The sequence below is a fragment of the Solea senegalensis genome, linkage group LG8 (genome assembly GCF_019176455.1).
Source record: "Solea senegalensis isolate Sse05_10M linkage group LG8, IFAPA_SoseM_1, whole genome shotgun sequence".
Lineage (NCBI taxonomy): Eukaryota > Metazoa > Chordata > Actinopteri > Pleuronectiformes > Soleidae > Solea > Solea senegalensis.
Genome location: NC_058028.1, coordinates 26991976 through 27015287, shown reverse-complemented (window position 1 = coordinate 27015287; position 23312 = coordinate 26991976). Strand labels below are relative to the sequence as shown.

General features: G+C 42.7%; 1 protein-coding gene across 1 annotated transcript; it reads left to right on the top strand.

Moving 5' to 3' along the window:
• Window positions 1-13025: 13025 nt before the first annotated feature.
• LOC122773014 (extracellular calcium-sensing receptor-like) lies at window positions 13026-21006 on the top strand. Its single transcript, XM_044031380.1, has 8 exons — window positions 13026-13290; window positions 13443-13731; window positions 13816-13902; window positions 14468-14659; window positions 15100-15633; window positions 18742-18944; window positions 19312-19313; window positions 19918-21006. The coding sequence occupies exons 1-8, from the start codon at window positions 13040-13042 to the stop codon at window positions 20808-20810; spliced, it is 2451 nt and encodes an 816-aa protein (XP_043887315.1). The 5' UTR covers window positions 13026-13039; the 3' UTR covers window positions 20811-21006.
• The last annotated feature ends 2306 nt before the right edge of the window (window positions 21007-23312 follow it).

The following is a 23312-nucleotide window of genomic DNA, read 5'->3' as shown; positions in this document are numbered from 1 at the left end:
ACTTGTCTAATAACCCTACCAAAACGTGAGGCAAGTTGGCCTTCCGTACCCAACGCCTGAGACAGATCGAAAGAGACGGGTGTCAGATGTGGCAGGGGAGCAGGGAGGGCAGCAGGTGAGCTGAGAGCAAAGCTATCCGCAAGAGTGGCCAAGGCAACAGGGGAAGGTGAGGGGCTGCCTGGGCCAGGGCTGTCACACACAGAAGCCTGCCCATTACATTACATTACATGTCATTTAGCAGACGCTTTTATCCAAAGCGACTTACAAAAGTGCATTTAAACATTTGGGTACAAATAAGAGCTAGAAGTAAGTAAGAGCTTCAAGTAGAACAAACTAGGAACTAACTAGGATGGGTCAAAATGCAGAGGAATACTTTCCCTAAGGGGATTAATAAAAAAACTAACTTTAAACTATGAAGTGCTAGTCATAACATAACATAACATGTACAAGTTTTTTTTGTTTAGTTTTTTTTGTCATCTTAGTCGAGGTAGAGTCGGAAGAAATGTGTTTTTAGTCGGCGTCGGAAGATGTGGAGGCTTTCAGCTGTCCGGATGTCGATGGGGAGATCGTTCCACCTCATGGACCCATGAGGCAGTACGGTCATCCTCAGGGCCACCAACACTAGAGAGGGAACCGGCAAGGGACAGTCCAGCCACTGCAACATCAGATCCCACTACCGACAGCTCTGTTCCATGCCAGTCAGATGGAGGAGAGCCACTAGCTGCACTTGCACTTGCACTCAAAAGAATATCCACTGACTTATTGTTATGATCTTCAGCTGACCAAAAGTCAACACACAAATGTATTAATACTCTCCAGTGGAGCTCTTGCGGCTGGTTGAAGAGTCTTGCTAAGAACATATCTTTGGCAGCACTTGACATGATTACGCACGTCCTTCTCCATATCACACCAAAAGAAACGTTGGCGGGCCAAAGCGAGTGTATGTGGTTGACCTTGATGACCAGCATGGTCATGGACACCATGTAACACGTCCACCTTCAGTGACTCAGGCACGATAAACTGAAACTTTTTATGTTTGGTCAATGGATCTTTCATGACCCTGTAAAGGATTCCATTCAAGAGGGTCAACTTGTCCCATTGTTTTAGGACTCTCAAGGTATGTTGGCTCTCATTACAGTGTTCACGCCTTGAGGGCCTCTGCTTCCTCTCGACATAGTGTGCAACCCTAGAGGTGACTGTATCCTGTTGCTGGTGTGACTGAAGGTCAGCGAGAGACATGGAAGGCTGAACATCCTGGCCAGCGGGCTCCAAAACAAGGAGATGATCAGCAACAGGGGTGGCACGTTGCATCGGGGCAGAGTCCCACTCATCTAGGGAGGAAAGGATAGAGGAAACCTCATCCGCAGATAGAGAACCATCAACCGCAGCCAAGGAAGGGGAATTGTTCAGCGATTGGGGCAGGCAAGTAAAACGAAAAGAGTCTTGCACATGTTCATCACTAACATTTTGTGCTTGACCCAACAGCACATTGTAAGGCTCACATAGCAGCTGCTCCCTAAAAGGTTTCACAAAAGGGTCCCTGCTGAGGGCATCCGCGACTACATTCAATCAGCCAGGAATGTGCTTGATCTCAAAGGAATATGGAGCCAACTTCGACACCCAACGCTGCTCGCATGCATCAAGCTTAGGTTTGTTCAAAATATGCGTGAGAGGGTTGTTAATTGACCAGACAGTGAACCTGTGACCCTTGAGCCAGTGACTGAACTTGTCACAAACTGCCCACTTAAGGGCTAGGAACTCCAATCTATGAGCAGGGTAATTGACTTGACTCCGATTGAGAGATTTGCTTGCAAAAGCAATGGGTCGTGCTCTCTCCTCACCAACAGGTACCTGGGATAACACGGCACCAAGGCCATCAAGAGATGCATCGGTTGAAAGGATGAATGGCCTGTCAAAGTCTGGATATGCCAATACCATGCTATTGAGCAGTGCCATTTTCAAGTCGTCGAATGCTCTGTCACAAGCAGAAGTCCAGTCTTGAGGGGTTAGCATCCGGAAGGTGCCAGCTCTCCGCCGACCGGGTGAGCCCTTAGTTTTCCTCTTCTGGCCTGCTGTCAGGGCATACAACGGCTTCGCAAGGGAGGAACAGCTGGGAATAAAATGCTGGTAATACATGACCATCCCAAGGAAAGATCTGATTTTACGCTGGGATGGAGTGCACCCGTCACCATCCATGAGATCCTCCTTTTTGAAAGCAGAGATGACCCTCACTTTTTCTTGATCAACAGAGACACCACCGCCATCCACAACATGACCGAGGAACCTCACAGATTTCCGAAGAAAGTGAAATTTTTTCTGTGCCAGCTTCAAATTGTTGGCTCTAAGACGTGAGAAGACCAGATCCAGCCGTCTCAAGGCCTCATCTTCAGTTGGTGCGAAAACCAGCAGGTCATCCAAATAACACAAGAGGCTGGAAAAGTTCAAATCACCAAAGACACTGATCATCATCCGCATAAAAGATGCAGGACTGTTACACAGACCCTGAGGAAGTCTGTTATATTCATACAGGCCTAGAGGAGTTGTAAAGGCTTTGTACCGTCTGTCAGACTCATGGAGGGGGATATTATAAAACCCTGAAGTGAGATCCATGGTACTGAAGAAGGCATTTCCTCCAAGCGCAGCAAGACAGTCAGCCTGATGTGGCAAGGGGTGGGCATCCTTGACAGTTTTGGCATTAAGCCAGCGGAAATCAGTGCAGATCCGCAAGTCTCCTGACTTTTTCCAAACAAGAACAAGTGGTGAGGCGTATTCACTGACAGACTTGGTGATAATACCTTTCAATTCCATCTCAGACAGCACCTCTCTCAGTTTAAGATAGTGTGCTGGAGGTATCCAGCGGTAAGGCAGTCTAAAAGGGCGGTCATCAGTGAGGTGAATGCGATGGACAAACCCCTTCGCCTCTCCACAATCAAGCTTGTCCTTGAAGAAAATATCTTGATAGGAAAGCAAAAGGTCAGCCAGTCGCTGTTTCCATTCGTGTGACACTTCTCAGCCGTCAAGGTCGATGTCTGCCAGACCACCATTTTCAAGCCACTGAGAGGGATCGGTGGTAGCACCTGGGTCAGACGAGGGACCAGTTACTTGACCTGCTTGTGGCCTACTTACACCCTGTGAAATTGGAAGGTCTTCCATTGCGACACATGGAAAAACATCTGTCACCTTTCTAGTGTAAGGTGACAGACCTTTCGCAGTGTAACAGGGCTCTTGGTTGGATTGAGGATCTTCATGGGAACCCAGCGGTCACCCCACATAGGTGCTACCACTCGACCAACAATGATGTTTCGAGGTGCAGACCAGGAAGAAGTGGGCTCTGCAATGATAGTGCTCCCAGGTGACAGAGGAGCTGTCACCTGGTAACTTCCCCCACACCAAATACTCCTATTGTGGTGCAAGTGTAACTGCTTGTCTTAACTTGACAGTGCCAATCTTGTCAGGCAACTCAGAACCAGACCAGCAGGTAATGCAGCTTCACAACTGGACAAACCGCTCACACTCTGGGTCAGAGGTGTTGGAACGGATTAGTTCCCAGTATTTATCATCAGACTTCATCCTTTGTATCATTGGTCTTATAACTTTGCTCCCGATAATGAACTCATCCCTCTGTCCTGGAACAAGGAAAGCTGGCACTGTGAATTTCAAACCATAAATGTCAAGGTCCAGATCGTAGATGCATTTCGGTTGTGTTGTCAAGCCACCATAGCCAACGAGAACTACCTTATCAGGGACAGGCTGGGGGTTCAAGAGGACGCCAGCAGCTCTAAGCTTAGATTCCGCCTCCACACTGACTGTGCATGACATGCTCCCTGAATCAAGCATCCCTTTCAGAGTAGACCGACCACCAATGGTCACCGGAGCATAAAACAAGTCACTAGCTCCCTCCACTCTATGTGACCTCACAACAATCACTTCGAATCACTTCGAAGACCGCTGCAGCAGTTCTCATAGATTGACTGGGGATCTTGGTTCTCAGCGAGGGTGTTACTTGTGAGGCCCATGCTATCCCTCTCTTCACATGGGCGGCTTAGTTTAAATCAGTGCCGAAGGGAGAGGGGGAAGGAGTGGAGCGGTTTGCTTGTGGGCACGCATTCCTCACATGACCAGGGCCAAAGCAGGTTAGGCACAGTCTGTACAGCCTGCAATGTGCATTAGTGGAATGGTCCTCAGAATCACAGACTCTGCATCTGGAGGGTTCAGAGCGCTGCTGTCTACTGGGGCGAGAAAACTGGTGCTTGGATGCTTGGCGGTTCTGTTGCCGGAGGTCATCTAGCCTTTGACTGTTTGAAAGAGAAGCGTTACACAAAGACAGAACCTTGTCAAACATAGCCACGACCTGCTGAACACCAGAATCAGTAGTTGGGGGTAGCAGTGGCTGATTCAACAGAGGCAATAGATGACACAGCTATCACATCACTGGGCATGGAGTGGTTAGAGGTAGGTAGAGGTATGACAGAGAGGTTGGGCTGATCAGCCACTGAAGCGACCCAAGCTGCACCAGGGCTGAAAGGATGGTAGGTGTCAGTCACAGGACTCTGACTGAGAGATGACAGATTGACCACATGCCGAGATCCAATCACTGTCTTTCTCACCTTTCTCATGTGAATATCAAGATGCTCCTGAACTTAAGCTGCAGTCCATCGCTCAGGCGCTTTCAGCTGGAAAGACGAGGCAAGAGTGGGGTCGGAGCAGTGATTAATAAACATCATGACCACTTCAACACTGGGGTCTTCAACAGATCTGCCCCGCCTCCGAAGGCATTCCTCAGCCGCATCCATGGACTTGTTAAGAAGAATCCAATAGTCCATTACACTTTCACCAGCAAGGGGTAGGGTGCCGTAGAAATCCTTCATGGGCATATTGGAGAATGACAACTCACTGAAGTTAACTTTCAATATGTCAAACACAGCTGTAGGTAAGCCAATGGCACTCTGCTCAGAAGTGACACCTTGACCACATCTCTGGCTCTGCCTGTTAGCCTTGACATTATCAAATCATACATCTCAGTGTGAGTGTCGCATTTAACCCTACTCAGGTAACATTTCATCATGTCCTCCCATTCATGAATGGAGAAGAGATCAGTATGATCACCCCTGAAGTAGGGTGGAGCTTTGGTGTCAGACAACTGACTGATCGGGGACTGAGACGGAGTGGTACTTGGCTGATGTACACTGTTAAGGTAGGCCACAATGCTATCCCCAATCTTTTAACCAAATCTGTTATCACAACACTGAGAGCATCAACAGAAACTAATTGTGGAGGTGTAGGGTCTGATTGAGAAATCGGTATGGAGCTGGCAGAGGGGGTTAATGGAGGGTCAATAACTGACTGATCAACTGTGTTGTTCATAACACTGGGGAACACTGGCCTACCCCTACCATAACACAGTGAAGAAATCTGTTGGCCCCTCCCCACCCCAAAGGTGACATCACGTCCACGACCAGCCATAGCATGAACCATAAAACTGTCACTCTCCGACATAATGAACGCAAAGTAACCTTGCACTATAAACTGCACAATGTGCTGCAATACAACAGTTACATGACAGAATTTTTTACAATATTGACTTCTACACGTTTCCCATGCATAGGGTTGGTCTATTCAGGCACCTTTACCCAAAGTACACACAAAAAAAGTATATAGTTTTATAGTGTGTTTTTTTTCACACACAATATAAACACAAGGTATTCACATTATCAGCTTAACTTAGTTTAAATTCCTCTTCAATGTCCAGCGTTCCACACTTAGAATAACTAGTTACGTACAGTCATTTGCATGGACCAATGACGAAACGTGAGTGAAACTTTTAACACTTGGTCCGACAGACCTTGAACGCACCTCGGGCGACTGCAGTCTCTCCTCTCTCCCACAACATGCAACAGCAAAAGGGCCATTATTAAATTAAAATAAAGCACATAGCGACATACCTGACACAAGGCAAGTAAAAGTAAACTCCCATCAGCAGTTGAAACACAGGAAACGTGCCCTCTAAAAAATAAACATGTACAGCTTGTCAAATTTAGCATTATAATCTCCATATTAGTATAATGACAATGCTAAGCAATACAGAAATCACACAAACGCACATCACGTACCTCTCCCACAACATGCAACAGCAGAAGGGGAGAGGTGAGGGCAGACACACCCTTAAATACTGGGTGGGCACCCCAAAAGTGAACGTGGGGAACAGAAAATCATGAAGGTTCCACATGACAACTTAACCTGCTGTGTCAGGGTAAAATATAAAAATAAAAACTTAAAACATACATTTTGTGTAATTATAAAATAAAAAGCCAAATAAAATAAATATCAGGTGTTCAATAAATTGCAGTACCTTAAAAATATATACTGTAATAACTGACCCTGTTACACAAAGAACATGGTGACCTTTAAAGCATTTGGACAACATGCATTTGCAGTCTAAACACAAATGTTTGGTGCAGATTTAACCATGTGCAGCCACATTACAGCATATACCAGTGTTATGATGAATTGTCATTTACTGCACTATGCACTAAATGACATGTAATGTAATGTGGCGACACGAGGGTTATAACTATGCTATACACCAGATACCGACAACGCCACCTTGGGTTATGGCCCAAGGACCAGTAGTAAAGGTCGACTAGTACTTTCAGAACAAAAAGACACTCAGGTTCGTTTACTCAGGGAGGGAATGAGACGGAGTTCAATGATCATACTAACAATTTATTATTAAAACAATCATGAGATTGGCACTGTAACAAAAAAAGAAAAGAGAGCCCAACTAAAAGGGGGATGTAGTCTGAGGCTTACCGGCTGGAGGAGGGGTTTGGTAGGGGAAGTGACATCCAAAAGAAAAAGGAGGACACCCCACACACACAGCAAAAGGTGACATGTAAACAAAAAAATCTTAAAAAGGGATCACACAGCACACAGGACCACCACCACCCAGGAGAACCACCACCACCACCGTCGGCCTTCAGCACTAAGGGGAGAGGAAAACACAATTAAACGGGCTCAAATTTAAGGAACCAAATGTAAATGATCAATTGATAAACTGAAAAATGTTAAATTATATTAATAAATCAACCAAACACAAGAAACAAAAGAGTCTCTGGCCAGAGATAAACTCAACAATTAACCAGTTTGACAGTTTTAACTCAAATGGATCGTATTAACATAAATTCAACCATTAAACAAAGAGTAAATAACTAAACAATTCAAACAAACCTTGCCGGATTACACTTAAAACACACACACACACACACAATTCACAATCTTAGCGAGTGACTGAGAGTTCGGGCAGACTTGTAGCATCCAGTACGAGTTACAGACACACACACACACACACACAATACAACCACACGTAGCAACGGTAATCAGGTTGACCACAGGCGGCCGACCGGATCGGAACCAGGCCGTCGGAGCAACAGTCACAGAGCAACAGGACAGCGGCAGAACAGCGGCGAAACAGCGGCCAAATAGCCGTGCTTAATCAGCTGTGTTTACACTTGGCGTTGGCGTTAGCCTTAGCGTTAGCTTTAGCGCTAGCCTTAGCGTTACAGTTACAGTTATAAGTCCGGGTGCATTGACATCCCATCCAAAGAGGGAGAGGGGTGAAGAGATCAGTCGTGGCAGAGAAGACAGCCACCATGCAGAACACAAACAGCAGACAATGCTCTGGTTGCAGCAATAAACACCGCCCACGAACGATCGGCTCGACCGCGGTGAAGACACCGGATCTGTGCTCGGATGCTAGCGGCACATACAACGACCCGGGAGCAAGAGATCAGGAGGAGGGACACAGCCTACTTTTCTCCCCTCGGTAAGCGCAGTGATTGGCTAATGAGTCAGAGCGGCCGGAGTGCAGTCAAACCACTAAATCAGTGGTGCCTCATACCACTACAGTAATATGCCCACACAATTCCACAAAAATAAAATTTTCATAACTTGTTATGTATTGGTGCCAATGTGTGTTACACATATCTACCAGTAGGGGGCACCAAGTAGTGATGTGTCGTGCGTGAATGTTTCGTTCAAAATGAACTAATCTTTTATATGACTCAGGAGTAATGAGTCATCTCAGTGAGTGATTTGTTAATTTTCATGCAGTACCTTCCTTCGCCACATGGCAGACAGCTGCATAAGCTCAGTCAGCAGGACAGGAAACAGAAATGATTAGTTCAGGATTCACTCAACTGAGTGGTTCGTTCGTTCATTTTCATGCAGTACCTTCCTTCGCCACATGGCAGACAGCTGCATGAGTTCAGTCAGCAGAACAGGAAACAGAAATGATTAGTTCAGGATTAACTCAACCGAGTGATTCGTTCGTTCATTTTCATGCAGTACCTTCCTTCGCCACATGATGGCAGGCAGCTGCATAAGCTCAGCAGGAAAGGAAACAGAAATGATTAGTTCAGGATTCACTCAACTGAGCGAGCGTCCGTCATCAGGTGACGTGACAGCTACCTAGTCACTGTCGTGCTGTTAAACAACAATGGCAGAGAGGATACAGGACACAAGTCACTTTATTGTGGTGTGTATTTGCTTTCCTAGGGTTTCATATGGTTTGAATTGCTTGTGGCATTTTGTTTATTATACTTTAGGGGGCAAACCTGGTCTCATGAGGAAGGACAGCATCCATCCCACTTTGGATGGAGCAGCTCTCTTATCTAGCAGCTTAGGAAATTTTATGAGAAACCCATGACAATCCAGAGTTGAGACCAGGACACAGAGCTGCAGTCTTTCATACTTCTCTGTGCTTCTTTTCAAGCAGTCACCAATTAAAAACCCTGTGTCTGGGACTGTGTCTGTCCCTCGACCTACTAAAGTAAAAACTAAAGTAAATAAATCAATAACAAACAGAAGAGGAGTTAGACATTCTAACTTAATAAAGATTAATACCAACAATAAAATAGAGTCAAATAATACCACTTTTAAATGTGGACTATTAAATATAAGGTCTCTCTCCTCAAAATCTGTTTTAATAAATGATCTAATTTCCGACAATTGTATTGATTTATTCTGTGTAATTGAAACTTACATGAAGAAGATTACGTTAGTCTAAATGAGTCAACTCCACCCACTCATGCTAATACCCATATTCCTAGAAGCTCAGGCTGAGGAGGAGGTGTAGCAGCCATTTTTAATACTAGATTATTAATCAATCCCAAACCCAAACCAGGATATTCATCGTTTGAAAGCCTTATACTTAATCTATCTCATCCTAGTTGGAAATCACAGAAACCAATTATGATAGTCACAGTTTATTGTCCACCTGCACCTTATTCTTATCTGAGTTAGTGCTTGAGACAGATAAAATCATAATTGTAGGGGATTTCAACATCCATGTAGATGTTGACCATGATAGTCTTAGCGGCGCATTTAACTCGCTGTTGGAATCAACTGGTTTTATTCAACATGTTAATAAACCAACTCATTGCCTTAGTAACACCCTTGATCTTGTTTTAAATTATGGTATTGGTTTTGATAACTTAAACATAGTTCCTCAAAACCCTCTCCTTACTGATCATTTACTCACATTTAATTGTACAATAATGAACTACAATAACATAAATAAGAAATACAGCTACAGCCGGTGCCTGTCTGATAATAATATTAATATATTCAAAGAGACAGTGCAACCTTTATTTAACTCGGTCCCATATGTCAGTACATCTGAAGGAACCTATTGTGATTTTACACCCTCATAGATAACCGTGTTGATAGTACAGCAGCCTCACTGCGTACTACATTAGATTGTGTTGCCCCTCTGAAAAAAAAGTGGTGAATCAAAGACGAGATGAGCACCATGGTTTAACTCCAATACTTGTACTCTTAAACAGGCTGTACTTAGATTAGAAAGAAAATGGCGTTCCAATAACCTAGAGGAACTTCATATAGCCTGGAAAGATGATTTTGTAGCTTACAAAAAAGCCCTACACAAAGCTAGAGTTGCCTATTATTATTCTTTAATTGAAGAAAATAAGAATAATCATAGGTTTCTTTTCAGCACTGTAGCCAGGCTGACACAGAGCCACAGCTCCACTGAACCATCTATTCCTTTAACACTGAGCAGTGATGACTTTATGAGCTTTTTTGTGAATAAAATAACATCAATTAAAAAAATGATCATCTCCTCCCTCATATTGGGACTGACTAATCTTTTAGCACAAGAGCTTTAGAAGCACCAGGTGCACAGTTAGACAGTTTCTCCCCTATAGATCTCCCAGAGTTATCATCATCCATCATCCAAGCCATCAACCTGTCAGTTAGATCCTATCCACACCAAATCCTTTAATTAACAGCTCTATATTGACTCAAATTAATCTATCATTATTAACTGGATATGTGCCCCATATGTAATAGCAGTTATTAAACCCCTTCTCAAAAAAGCGACCCTTGATCCAGATCTTTTAGCTAATTACCAACCTATATCAAATCTTCCCTTTGTTTCCAAAATCTTAGAAAAGGCAGTTGCTAATCAATTATGTGAATATTTGCGCATTAATGGCCTGTTTGAAGATTTTCAGTCAGGTTTTAGATTAAACCACAGCACAGAAACAGCACTAGTTAAAGTTAGTAACAACCTTCTCTTGGCTTCAGATAATGGTCTAGTTTCTTTACTTGTCCTGTTAGTGCTGCATTTGAAGCAGACTCTTGGGATCACAGGTGCTGCCCTCTGCTGGTTTAAATCATACCTATCTGATAGATTCCAGTTTGTTCATGTTAATGATAAAGCCTCACTACAAACAAAAGTTAATTTTGGAGTACCACAAGGTTCAGTGCTTGGACCTATACTTTTTACCTTATATATGCTTCCTCTAGGGAACATTTGTAGGAAGCACAATATACACTTTCATTGTTATGCAGATGACACACAGCTATATTTATCAATGTGGCCCGATGAAATAAATCAGGTTGTTCAACTCCAGGAATGTCTCAGAGACATTAAGTCCTGGATGACCTGTAACTTTAAACTTTAAAACTAAAAAAAACTGAGGTCATTATACTCGGCCCTGAACACAGAGAAAAACTTTCTGATCACATTGTCACTTTAGATGACATCACCTTGCCTTCCAATTCCACTGTGAAGGACCTTGGAGTTATTTTTGACCAGGAAATTTCATTTGATTCACACATAAAACTAATTTCCAGAACAGCCTTCTTCCACCTGCGGAACATTAGGAAAATTAGAAACATTCTGTCTTTACAGGATGCTGAAAAACTAGTTCATACTTTTGTTACATCTAAATTAGATTACTGTAACTCCTTATTATCAGAATGTTCCAACAAGTCTGTTAGAACCCTTCTCTTAATTCAAAATGCTGCAGCAGAGTTCTGACAGGAACTAGAAAGAGAGACCATATAACTCCAGTGTTAGCTTCTCTACACTGGCTCCCCGTACAGTTTAGAATTCAATTTAAAATCCTCCTCCTCACATACAAAGCACTTAATGGTCACGCCCCTTCATACCTGAAAGACCTAGTCTTACCTTATCAACCTAACAGACCACTTAGGTCACAAAATACAGGTTTACTTGTGGTTCCCAGAGTCTGTAAAAGCAGAATGGGAGGCAGAGCCTTCAGTTACCAGGCTCCTCTCCTATGGAACCAGCTTCCAAATGACAGTTCAGGAGGCAGAGTCTCTCTCTCCCTTTTTGATAAAGCTTATAGTTAGAGCTGGTTCAGGGAAACCTGGACCATCTCTAAGTTATGCTGCTATAGACCTAGACTGCTGGGGGATTTTCCTGTAGTGCACGCACATTCACTCTCTCACACTCAGGGTATGAATATGACTTATTATATGTCATTAACCTTGTCTCTTTCTCTCCCTAGTTTGTGTCTTTCCTTCCTTCCCTCTCTCTCTCTCTGTATTCTCATCTTGCAGGTTGCAGGATCCAGATCCATCTTTCGAGGCTATCCATATCATACATATCATCACCATTATTATTGTGCTATAATTAAAAGTCAATATCAGTAACTGTATAAACTTGTAACCTGATACAGTTGTTGTGTATTTGCTCCTGGTCTCTCTCTCTCTCCCCCCTTTCTGTCCCCCACCTCTCCTCTGTCCCCCATTTTCCTTTCACCCCAACCGGTCGAGGCAGATGACTGCACATCTCTGAGCCTGGTTCCGTCAGAGATTTCTTCTCCTGTTAAGAGTGAGTTTTTTCTCTCCACTGATGCCTAGTGTTTGCTCATTGTGTGAACTGTTGGGGTTCTCTGCTCTCCTTGATGTTCTCTATGTACTTTGCCTTGAGATAATGTATGTTATGATTTGGCGCTATACAAATAAAATTGAATTGAATTGAAATGGAATTGAATTGGTTTGCATCTTACACAAAAGGGAGCAACACACCACTTTTCATCTGTAATGACTGAATATAACAGGGACAAATTTAATACTAGATACAAATTTAAGAATAAATTAAAAATGACCAGCTACCTCTTGAGTGTAGGTCATGACACCAAGAGGGATTTTTTGAAGATCTTAATACAATATCACTTGTTATATGTTGGAAATACGAGTTTTGCGTTTTATAGTGATCATGCAAATTTACTGCTGTGCCAAAGCCACACCTTGCAAGGTAGCTTGGAACTTTTAGTAACGTTTCATGTTTATTGTTTAAAGATCACACAGATGTTCTGTACAAGTCTTTAGAAGGAGTTAAACTCAGTAGGTCACTTGATCTTTGTCTAGTTCTTGGTCTGATCACCCTGCCAAGTTTCATGCATGTACTGTAAATTAAACCTTGTACCATTTGCCATTGTGGTGACACTTCAGTTTGTGCAGAGCTCCATGGAATCATATTAACACAAAATATGAAATACTTGAAAATATGTCAGATATGTCAGATATGACATCTTTTTCCCCACAGTTTGCATTAACCCACTTTAGTTCCTGGTTGTGGACGACTGTCCAATCCAAAGCCACTCTGTCATTAATAAGATGCAAGATTGAGAAGGTATAATACTACATTATAAAGTGCCTTATCTTTTGCTCTGTCCTTCTCATTCTCTCCTCAGCCCAGAGAAACATTATGACTTCACTTACTTTATTTTCTTTGCTTTACTTTGCTATCAGTGTTCTCACTTTAACTGATAGCTCACTTTCCAGCATCACCACTGCAGCTCCACCAGCAGCCTCAAAGTGCACTCTTCTAAACAGCTTCCAGCCAGACTTTGTGATCCAGGGGGACTATGTCATTGGTGGGATTTTCCCCCTGCATTTTAATCTGAAAATGCCAGACCTTAACGGCACCTACAGACCACCACCGATAAATTGTAATGGGTGAGTTTCATAGATGATATTGGGAGGATTTGACTTACTTTTTCCTGTGAATTATGTCTAAGTTTGCACTCTTAATATAAAATGGACTGAATGTGTTTATAATCATTAGAGTTTTTAAATTAACAGAATATATTCATCTGTATCAGCCACAGAATTGATCCCAGGGCTTTCCGGTGGGCTCAGACTATGAGACTGGCAGTGGAGGAGATAAACCAGAATCCAGTACTGTTGCCGAATCACACACTGGGCTACAGAATCTTTGATTCATGTGGATATCCACTAACAGTACAGAGAGCTGTTTTATCGATGCTGAATGGGGTGAGTGAGGAAAACTCTTCTCTGTGCACAAATGCCTCATCACTCCTCGCTGTGATTGGGGCTTCTGGATCCGCTCAGTCTATTGTTGTGTCAAGAATCCTGCAGCCATTCAGGATCCCCATGGTAACAGTGACTTTTATTCACGTAAATCATCACAAAAATTGTATTATTTTCTTTTCTCAGTAACACTGCACTGTTTTTACACAGATCAGCTACTTTTCTTCATGTGCATGTTTGTCAGACAGACACAAATATCCAACCTTCTTCAGAGTAATTCCTAATGATGACTACCAGGTAAAATGTAAAACATGTGGTCAGTTACTGTTTTCAGTCAATGCTCAACACATTTACTACTTTGTCATCAGAAATAATTATTACAACTACCTTTAAAGCTTTAAACTGTCAAATTAAAACTATTAATAAAAAAGGCATCTTCAAACACTAAGGAATGGATTAAAATATATAAGTTTTCCTCTTTCTTATATTATGTTAGTGTTCTTTTCAGGTTTGGTCATTATAATAATTACGGTTGATAATCCTTTATTGTTATAATCCTTATTATTGATGTTTGTTGATGTCTTTTTCATTGTAAGTCTTTCTGCTTGTTTAAGAGTCATATACAGCACTGCTTACATTTTATTAACAATGCTTATGTGTTTAATCCCTATTCAATAACACATCAATATTTATATGTTCTGCCAAACTTCCATTGTTTATCATTTACAGAATACAAACATGTTATAACAGGGCACAACACCAAAACATTTATGAAGATATTGCTTTTCATTTATGAGAGTTTTTTAATTTCTGTGATATGAAACTGAGTGAGTTTTCTTTTTTTTTTTTCTGTTGAGCCAAGGTGAAAGCCATTGCACAGCTGCTGGTTCACTTTAACTGGACTTGGGTGGGGCTGCTCCGAGGAGACCATGATTATGGCCGCTTTGCTGTAAAAGGTTTATTGAGAGAATTACAGGACACCAAAGTATGTGTAGCTTACCAAGAAATTATTCCTCTGCTCTACACTCGCCAGGCGGGACTAAGGATCATGAAGGTATGAAAACACTGTGGGCACTGTTGATGTCTACACATCTTTTATACCCATTTACACTGCTTGCACAGCAATTAAATCAATAATAGGTCAGTACATGTGCTTTCAATCAACAATGACAAAAGGATCAGAATTGTAAAACACAAGACAATGTCCAGAAAATGAAGAGCTCATAACACGAGTAAAATGAATAATGTCACATAAACAAAACATGACCTGACTTTGGCAAAAAGCACCAGCTGGGCATCAGCTCAAAGCCTTGTTTCTTTTTTTGTTTTTCAAAATGAACACCTGAAATATCGCCTTATACTAAGGTCTATAGTAATACTAGTTGGTTTTCACAGTGTACATCTGCGTAATTCTTAATGTCACTCAGTTTTTCTTGTCACTCAGTGTCCTTGTAAAACCCTGTCTACATGTACATTATCTGACCGTCTGTACAGGTGATGCATAGCGCTAATGCAAAAGTGGTGGTGGTATTTGCAGCTGAGGGGGAGATGACACCTTTCTTGAGAGACCTCATGACTCAGAACATCACTGGAATCCAGTGGGTGGCGAGTGAAGCCTTGGTTACAGCATCAGTCTTTTCAGGGAGAGAGTATTACCCTTACATGGGAGGAACCATTGGGTTTGGCATCAGAAAAGGTCATATCTTCAGACTGGGTGACTTCCTGCAGACAGTAAACCCTAACAGATATCCTGACAATGTGCTGGTGCATGAGCTGTGGGAGTCTCTGTATGGTTGCAGTCCTTTTCCATCCTCTGTCACCCAGATGCCACCCTGCTCTGGTCAGGAGTCTCTGCTGGAACAGCACTCAGCCTACATGAATACATCCAGCCCTAGAGTCGCCTATAATGTCTATAAGGGTGTATATGCCATTGCTCATTCCCTGCACAACCTCCTTCTCTGTCAGCCAGGGAGGGGGCCTTTCCAGAACAACTCATGTGCTCAAAGCAACAACATACACCCTTGGCAGGTACTGTATAATTCAATTCAAATCCACTATTTCTTTACTATTACACACAGTGAGTCAAAGTCCAATGGTGGGCCCTGCAAGCTAGCTTTACATGACTTAAGCCCTTCTAATGACCTTCAGTATCAAACTGTTTGATTCAAATTATTTTTTGTCCAATTATGATGATTGACAGCAATGTAATAGTAAAATAAGATTTGGTTCAGGTGAGCACCTAATCAGTACCTTATTAAGTAGAACAACGTGTGTTTGTTTTGGAATTCAATAGACACTGGAATGCACATATTGAAACATATTGCAACACTTGTTGTTGCTTCCATTATCCATGAAGTTTAGTTAAATTTACAAGACTTCCTCATGCAAACATAAGATTTATATCTCTCAAACTGTTTTGTTCAAATTTGGATTAATGAGCACTACACCTTTACTACAATCTCTACATAATACAAACAATAGTTTTCCCCTGGGTTACCAGTGACTTCCAGGAAGACTGGTGTGGGTGGGCGAGGCTAGCAACCTCGACCACAGCACTCACAAGAGGGCACCAATCAAAGCTATGGAATAAAACAATGAGCAATACCCCCAGAGTTTCCTGAGAGTCTGAGTGGGTGTTTCGGGGTGACACAACAGTTACGGCTGTGGAAGAGCTCGGCACCAGTGAACCAATATGGAGAAAAGTCCAGGACAGTGTACAGAAAGCCCGTTCAGCATCTGCCCCAGGACCAAGTGCTTTACCTTATAAAGTATACAAGAGATGCCCAATGCTCCTCTGCAGGTTATGGAAACTGTGGAGAAAATGAACAAAAGGCATCATTCCATCATTCCATGGACACTTCAGTCCAGAGGGGCAGCATTGCAGATTTGTGCGGGTTCTTGGAACATACGGGCACCCTCAACCAGCTGATGTGGGAAGCCAAGGAAAGTCATCAGGGGAATGATTTCCAGCTACTTTCAAAACTGCCCATTTCACAACTCAGTGGCAGGAACTTGAAAAGGGAATCGTAACAGGCTGCACCATCTCCCTCATCCTGTTTGTCATGTGAATGAACCTGTTCATAACCGCTGCAGGAAAGGAATCCAGAGGGCCATTAATGGAGTCCAGCACCCGCCAACCTCCAATAAGAGGTTTTATGGACGACCTTACTGTAACAACTTCAACCCATGTGCAAGCAAGATGGATCCTGAAGGCACTTGATGACATGGCAACGTGGGCTCGGATGAAGTTCAAGTCAAGGAAATCAAGAAGCATGGTGATTAGAAGGAGAAAAGTGACCAGCAAGTTCCATCTTCCAGCTGCGAGTCCAGGGGGAGACGATACCATCAATTGAGGAAAACCCAATTAAGTGCCTAGGGAAATGGTATAACACATCCCTGACTGACAGATGCAATATTTTCAGGACAGAGAAACAGGCAGACAAATGGCTGTTACAACTATCCCTATCATCAGTGGTTGAAGAGTTCAAGGTGGCAAAGTGCAGGGTCGTGATGATCTATCAAGACACCATGGATTAGAAGGTCATAAGTGCAGGCGTCACTATGAGATCAGGACGCAAGTGGGCAGCTGACACATTAGTGGCAAGAGCTGAAAGTGCGCTGAAGCAAAAGGACATCATCGAGAACCCTTGGGTAGGAAGGCAAGGACTCGGATCCACCCACTTCCAGCAGTGTGGAAAAGCAGACCAAAGGCAGGAGAGACATAATCCAAGTTGAGGTCCAACACTTGGAGAAAGAAAGGCAGAGGTCGAGGGCTGTCAAACTCAGATCACAAGGAACATGGACAAAGTGGGTCCTGCCGAAGCAGAAGCTCACAAATCCTGAGATTTAGAGACTAAACCCCTTTTGCATCTCTTTCCTGCTCCGTTCACTGCTCCCTTCTGTCACCATGAACCACCACAGATGGGGAATGAGGGAGGACCTATTGTGAAGGCTATGCAATGGGAGAGATACAATGGTCAACATACTGGCGAGATTCAAGACAACTCTCAGCCAGGGAAGATACAGGTGGCGCCATGATAAGGTTCTTTGTGCACTGGCCGACATCTTGGAGCGGGAGAGACAGAATAAGCGGGAGACCAGTATGAGTCCAACACCATCCATACAGTTCTTCAGAGAAGTGGAGAAACCATCAGCCCCCAAGAAAACCAAACATTGCCTCCTCCAAGAAGCGCAATCCTGGGAGAGGAAGGTGAACCTGGGAAGGAGACTACTCCTCCTCGAGGTTGTGCAAACACCACTAAGGCCACATCTGGCCTTATTGGTGTTTGCACAACCTCGAGGAGGAAGGCAGCTCTCCGTAGGTTGGGGAGGTGGCAGGATCCGTCTTGCTAGCTTTGGAATAGGAGGGAGGAGTTGAGCTGGGGGCCAGGAGATGGGCACTGACTGGCCACCACTGCCGACCCACCAACTGGAGGGCGTTGTGTTGTGGTTCAGGGTCAAAATGCCCCGTGAAAGTTGGACACCACCTGTTGACATTTTCTCCTGGCTGATCAAGTTGTCGATTAAAGAGCATGATTGTTGAACAGATGAGTCTTGGGCTAGTTACAATAAAATGCCATTTTAAATTGCAAAGTCCCATCATACCTTACGGACCTAGTTTTACCTTATCATCACAACAGATCACTTTGGTCCCAAAATGCTTGCTTACTTGTGGTTCCCAGAGTCTGTAAGAGTAGAATGGGAGGCAGAGGCTACTGCTTCCATTTAAAGGGGAGTTTTTTTCTCTTCACTGATGCCGAGTGCTTGTTCATTGTGTGAATAGTTGGGTTTTCTTTTAATTTTCTGTCTTAAAATGGACACATACTAGATGAAGATCTTGTGATTTGGCAATACTCAAATAAAATTGAATATCACTACCATAAGTCGACTCAACATTGTTTTAGAAAATTGGACTGTTCATTCAAGGTCTCATAAGTGCAGACCACATGTAACTACGCCGACCCAGGATGCCAAATTAGGTGTCTTCACCTGAGAGATGATCTGAGATCATCTGGAGTGCTCACTAATACAAATTTGAATAATAATAATAGTAACAAAAGATCCTTTGTTGTGCATGTAGGGAATTTTAGATGTTTTACTAAATTAATTGAATATTTTTCCTTTCTAATTTTCAAGCTACAACACTACCTCCAGGAAGTGAACTTTCACATTGCTGGTGAAGAGGTGGACTTTGATGCCAAGGGCGACTCTGTACCCTATTATGATATCATCAACTGGCAGAGAGGCACAGAAGGAAACATTGAATTTGTCAATGTGGGTTTGTTTGATGGAACCAAGGCTGTTGGTGAGGAGCTGTTGATCCAGGAAGACAGGATAATGTGGGCAGGACATCAGAGTGAGGCAAGCTGCTCACACTGTGTTTTTACCTTCATCAGATGCCATCTGTTGAAGTTCTGTAGGTTGAGATGGAGGTAAGTCACGTGGACAGAACAGACTGGATCTTATACAGGGTCATTTGTTTTCATACACAACGGAGATTCAAAGCCCAGCTGTGATGTGTTTGGTGACCTACAGTATTATCCACTGTTGTTTTCTCATGGATCTTTCTTTATGGAATGTAAGAGTGAATGGTTGCTTGTCTCTGTATGCTGGTCTGGTGACCCGTCCTGGGTCTGACCCCGCCTTTTGTTTTATGTCAGCTGGGATTGGCTCTGGTGCCCCACGACCCTCTTGTGCAGGATATAGCGGTAGACAATGAATGACTCATTCTTCATGACATAAAATGCTTCCGGAAGAGCTCTCATAGATCTACAGCTAAATATATTTAACAGAATCACAGGTTATGGAATAGCTTATGGGCAGGAACCCAGTCCTCAGTGTACAGCTTGTAACCATGTGACCATCAAAAGGTTGTTTGCTGAGTACCGGCATACCTGTAAACTAAACTGACATATGCTGACCAAATATATATAACCAACATAAAACTCAAAACACTGTGTTAAACACAATTGAGAAACACTAGAAGTAACAAATACTTCATTGACAAGTGGTTTTGAGGAATTTTCCACCTGTCAATAGATTAACCAATATCAGTACATGGTCTTTCCACTCTAGGTGCCAGTGTCTGTGTGCAGTGCCAGTTGTCTTCCAGGCTCCCGGAAGGCTGTCCGTCGTGGGGAGCCTATCTGCTGCTTTGACTGTGTACCATGTGACAGTGGCAAAATTAGCAATTTGACAAGTGAGCTTGAGCTGAACAATAAAAAGACAAAGGAATTCCATTCTTACAATTGTAGTGGAGAAGTAATGCAATACTGAAAATTGTTCATACTTTTTTCCCTTTAGACTCAGTAGATTGTGCAATTTGTCCTGAGGACTTCTGGTCAAACAATGACAGAACAGCCTGCATCTCCAAGAAAGTGGAGTACTTGACCTTCGATTCATTGGGAATAGCCCTGACAGTGATGTCTGTGGTGGGCGCCTGCTTCACTCTGGCTGTCTGTGGAGTCTTCTTCTGTTACAGACACACAGCCATCGTCCGTGTGAATAACTCTGAGCTCAGTTTCTTCATACTGTTTGCACTGACTCTATGTTTCCTGTGTTCTCTGCTTTTCATTGGAAAGCCAACATATTGGTCCTGCATGCTGCGCCACACTGCCTTTAGCATCACAGTTTCACTGTGTATTTCCTGTATCCTGGGGAAGACCCTGGTGGTACTGGCTGCATTCACTGCCACTAAGCCAGGGCAAAACATCATGAAGTGGCTGGGGCCTAAACAGCAGAGGACCATTATCTCCAGCTGTACTCTGGTTCAGGTGGTTATCTGTGCTGCCTGGCTCATTGATTCTCCCCCGTTTCCATCCAGAAATACACAATATGAACATTCAAAGATCATACTGGAGTGTAGTGTGGGCTCTAGCCTGGCTTTCTGGTGTGTTCTTGGATATATTGGTCTACAGGCCTGTCTGTGCTTTGTTTTGGCTTTTCTGGCTCGAAAGTTGCCGGGAAACTTCAACGAGGCCAAGTTCATCACATTCAGCATGCTGATCTTCTGTGCTGTGTGGCTAGCATTCATCCCTGCTTATATCAGCTCCCCGGGAAATTATGCAGATGCAGTTGAGTCATTTGCCATCTTGGCCTCCAGCTTTGGCTTATTATTCTGCCTGTTTGCTCCAAAGAGTTACATTATTTTACTGAAGCCTGAAAAGAATACAAAACAGCACCTGATGGGGAAAGAAAAGAAATGATCAAACACAAATTATGCAGGAAATAGCATTTTTATTGTTAATTGTTGTTTCAGCCTGTAGCCTGTAAAAATTTAAATTGTAGTGTGTAAGAAATTGAATGATTACATTGATCTCATCACTTTATTGTATATCTTGAAGAAAGAACTATAAATATAAATATAAATAATTCACCTGAAATAAAGACTTGAGTGTCTAACATTGTTGCCTCACAGCAAGATTGTCACCAGTTTGAATTCTGGTTTGGTCAAGGGCCTTTCTGTGTGGAGTTTACATCTCTCAGCGCTTGTTTTCAACGGTTCACGACCAGGGTGTTGGTAACGAGGGTCAAATACCTTTATCTGCTGCTTTGGCAATTAAGTTAGTGATTGTGCATGTGACATCAGCATTTTTGTTGTATGGCAGGGCGCTAGAAAGAGAAGGTCTGCTGTTGTGGTGTACACTCACTTTAGCTTTAATGGGAGGGCCACCAGCAGGTAGTTGCTTCTAAGAGTGTAAAGTCTTGTATTGTGTGTTCTTCAAGGGATACCAGTATTTTTTATATTTGGCCACAGTTTACTGGTGGGTTTACTCTAGGTTCTCTGATTTTCTCTCACAGTCCAAAAACATGCAGATTTAGGGATGAGGCAAATTGGATAGTCAAAATACTGTGAGTGAGAGAGTGGCACCAGTGCTCCCCCGTGACCCTCATGTGGAGGATAAAGCGGTGGAAGATTAGTGAGTGAGCATTTAAATTTATATTTGTGTGTTCTGCCCTTCCAGTAGACTTCCCCCCCAACACAGACGGACTGCATTTATGGCAAAATTTGAAGATTTTCTGGAAAGACCTGGTTTTGTCATTTAAAATGGATATAAGCCTTATGTAAGAGAACGTCATGTCATGTCATGCTATGTTATGCTATGTTATGTTATGTTATGTTAATTTTTTTAATGCACTCCAGTGTACTCCAGTCCACTGGCATCAAAGAGTAAAACGTCCAATTTCCGGGACCACATGATCAACATGATTTCTAAATTATTATATCATTATTAGTATTATTATTATTATTATTACAATAATAATAATAATAATAATAATAACAATAAATAAAGAATACATGAACAAAGAAACAAAGAAAACATGAACAATATGATCATGTGAAAAATGTGTGAATGTATAAATAAGCAAATTCTGTGTTAATAATTTTAACTCCTTCCTAAACTTACATGTCTTAGATTGACCTTTGTTAATGTTTGTTCTCTGGTGTGAACTTTTTGATGAAACACTCTGGCACACTCCCTTAAGATCTTCTGTGTGTGTATGTGTGTGTCAGATGATGTAACTTCATGTAGTGTGTCATCAGCACACTTCATGAACAACACACTATTTTACATGTCAACTGGCAATGCCCCCAAGCCCTTACATCACTCAACCAGATCACATGGGAGTCGGCCTCATGATTAGATACCATCAGGGCCAATGTTCCCTAAAGACTGGATACACCCTACAATGTAACAGTGTAACAATTATAATAGATGACAAACTCTGTAATTTTGTGATGTAAAATTGTGATAAGTTGTGACCCAAACTTTATAAGTGATAAGTTATTTTACACTTCAAACTTTTCTTGGTGTTGTTCTCTGGCCGAAACAATATGATGAAACATTTTTTGGAGCAAAAATGCACAGAAATCCAATCCAAAACTGGAGGCCTGGATGGCAAATATCTCCACAGCCACAGTAGATTTACTGACATAAGCAGGGATAAATGTGGCCCAGAGTGCACCAAATATCAACATGCTGAAGGTAATGAGCTTGGCTTCATTAAAATTGTTAGGTAGTTTTCGAGACAGGACAGCTAACATGAAACACAAGACGGCCAATAGGCCAAGGTACGCAAGGACTGCCCAGAACCCAAGAGCTATGAGCTTTCCCCAGCAGCTTACATTTCACAGTACTGATCCCGGCACCAGATCTTGACTCAACCGTGAGTCCAGACTTTTGTTTCAGACCAACCTGAGCCATTGAAGACAAGAGTTCAAACAAACCCAGAGCTAATCTCAGACCAATAAAGAGAGCTGAGATCTCCATCACCCAAGTGTCTGCATGTATAAGTGTGTTATCACTGCTTTATATAACTTTTTTTATAACTATAGATTCCCTCCCACTCTATGTCAGCTATTTGGTCATCTGAGAGACAAGGCCTTTACTTGGTGATTGTTTTAAGGCTTCAGTTGTTTGATCGCGTCTTCAGATTTTTGCAATAATATAATAGAAAAGTGATATTTATTGTGCCTTTTTGCATGGAGTTTGCATGTTCTCCCCGTGTGTGCATGGGTTTCTTCCGGGTTCAACATTTTTTTCCCCACAGTCGAAAAACATGCAGATTTGGTGATTAGCCTTTTGCCAGATGTGGATCTGCAAAAGGGTCTTTATTAACAAAAAATGCTAACACAAGAAGTCCCAAAAACAACACAAAGCCGACAACAAGGCTGGATAAAAATCTTGATCTCTGGATGAGGCCAA

Coding starts and splice junctions, on each gene's coding strand:
- LOC122773014 (XM_044031380.1), top strand. CDS start 13,040: ATGACTTCACTTACTTTATTTTCTTTGCTTTACTTTGCTATCAGTGTT. Junction 13,732..13,815: donor AGCCATTCAGGATCCCCATG/GTAACAGTGACT, acceptor GTTTTTACACAG/ATCAGCTACTTTTCTTCATG. Junction 15,634..18,741: donor ACAACATACACCCTTGGCAG/GTACTGTATAAT, acceptor CTAATTTTCAAG/CTACAACACTACCTCCAGGA.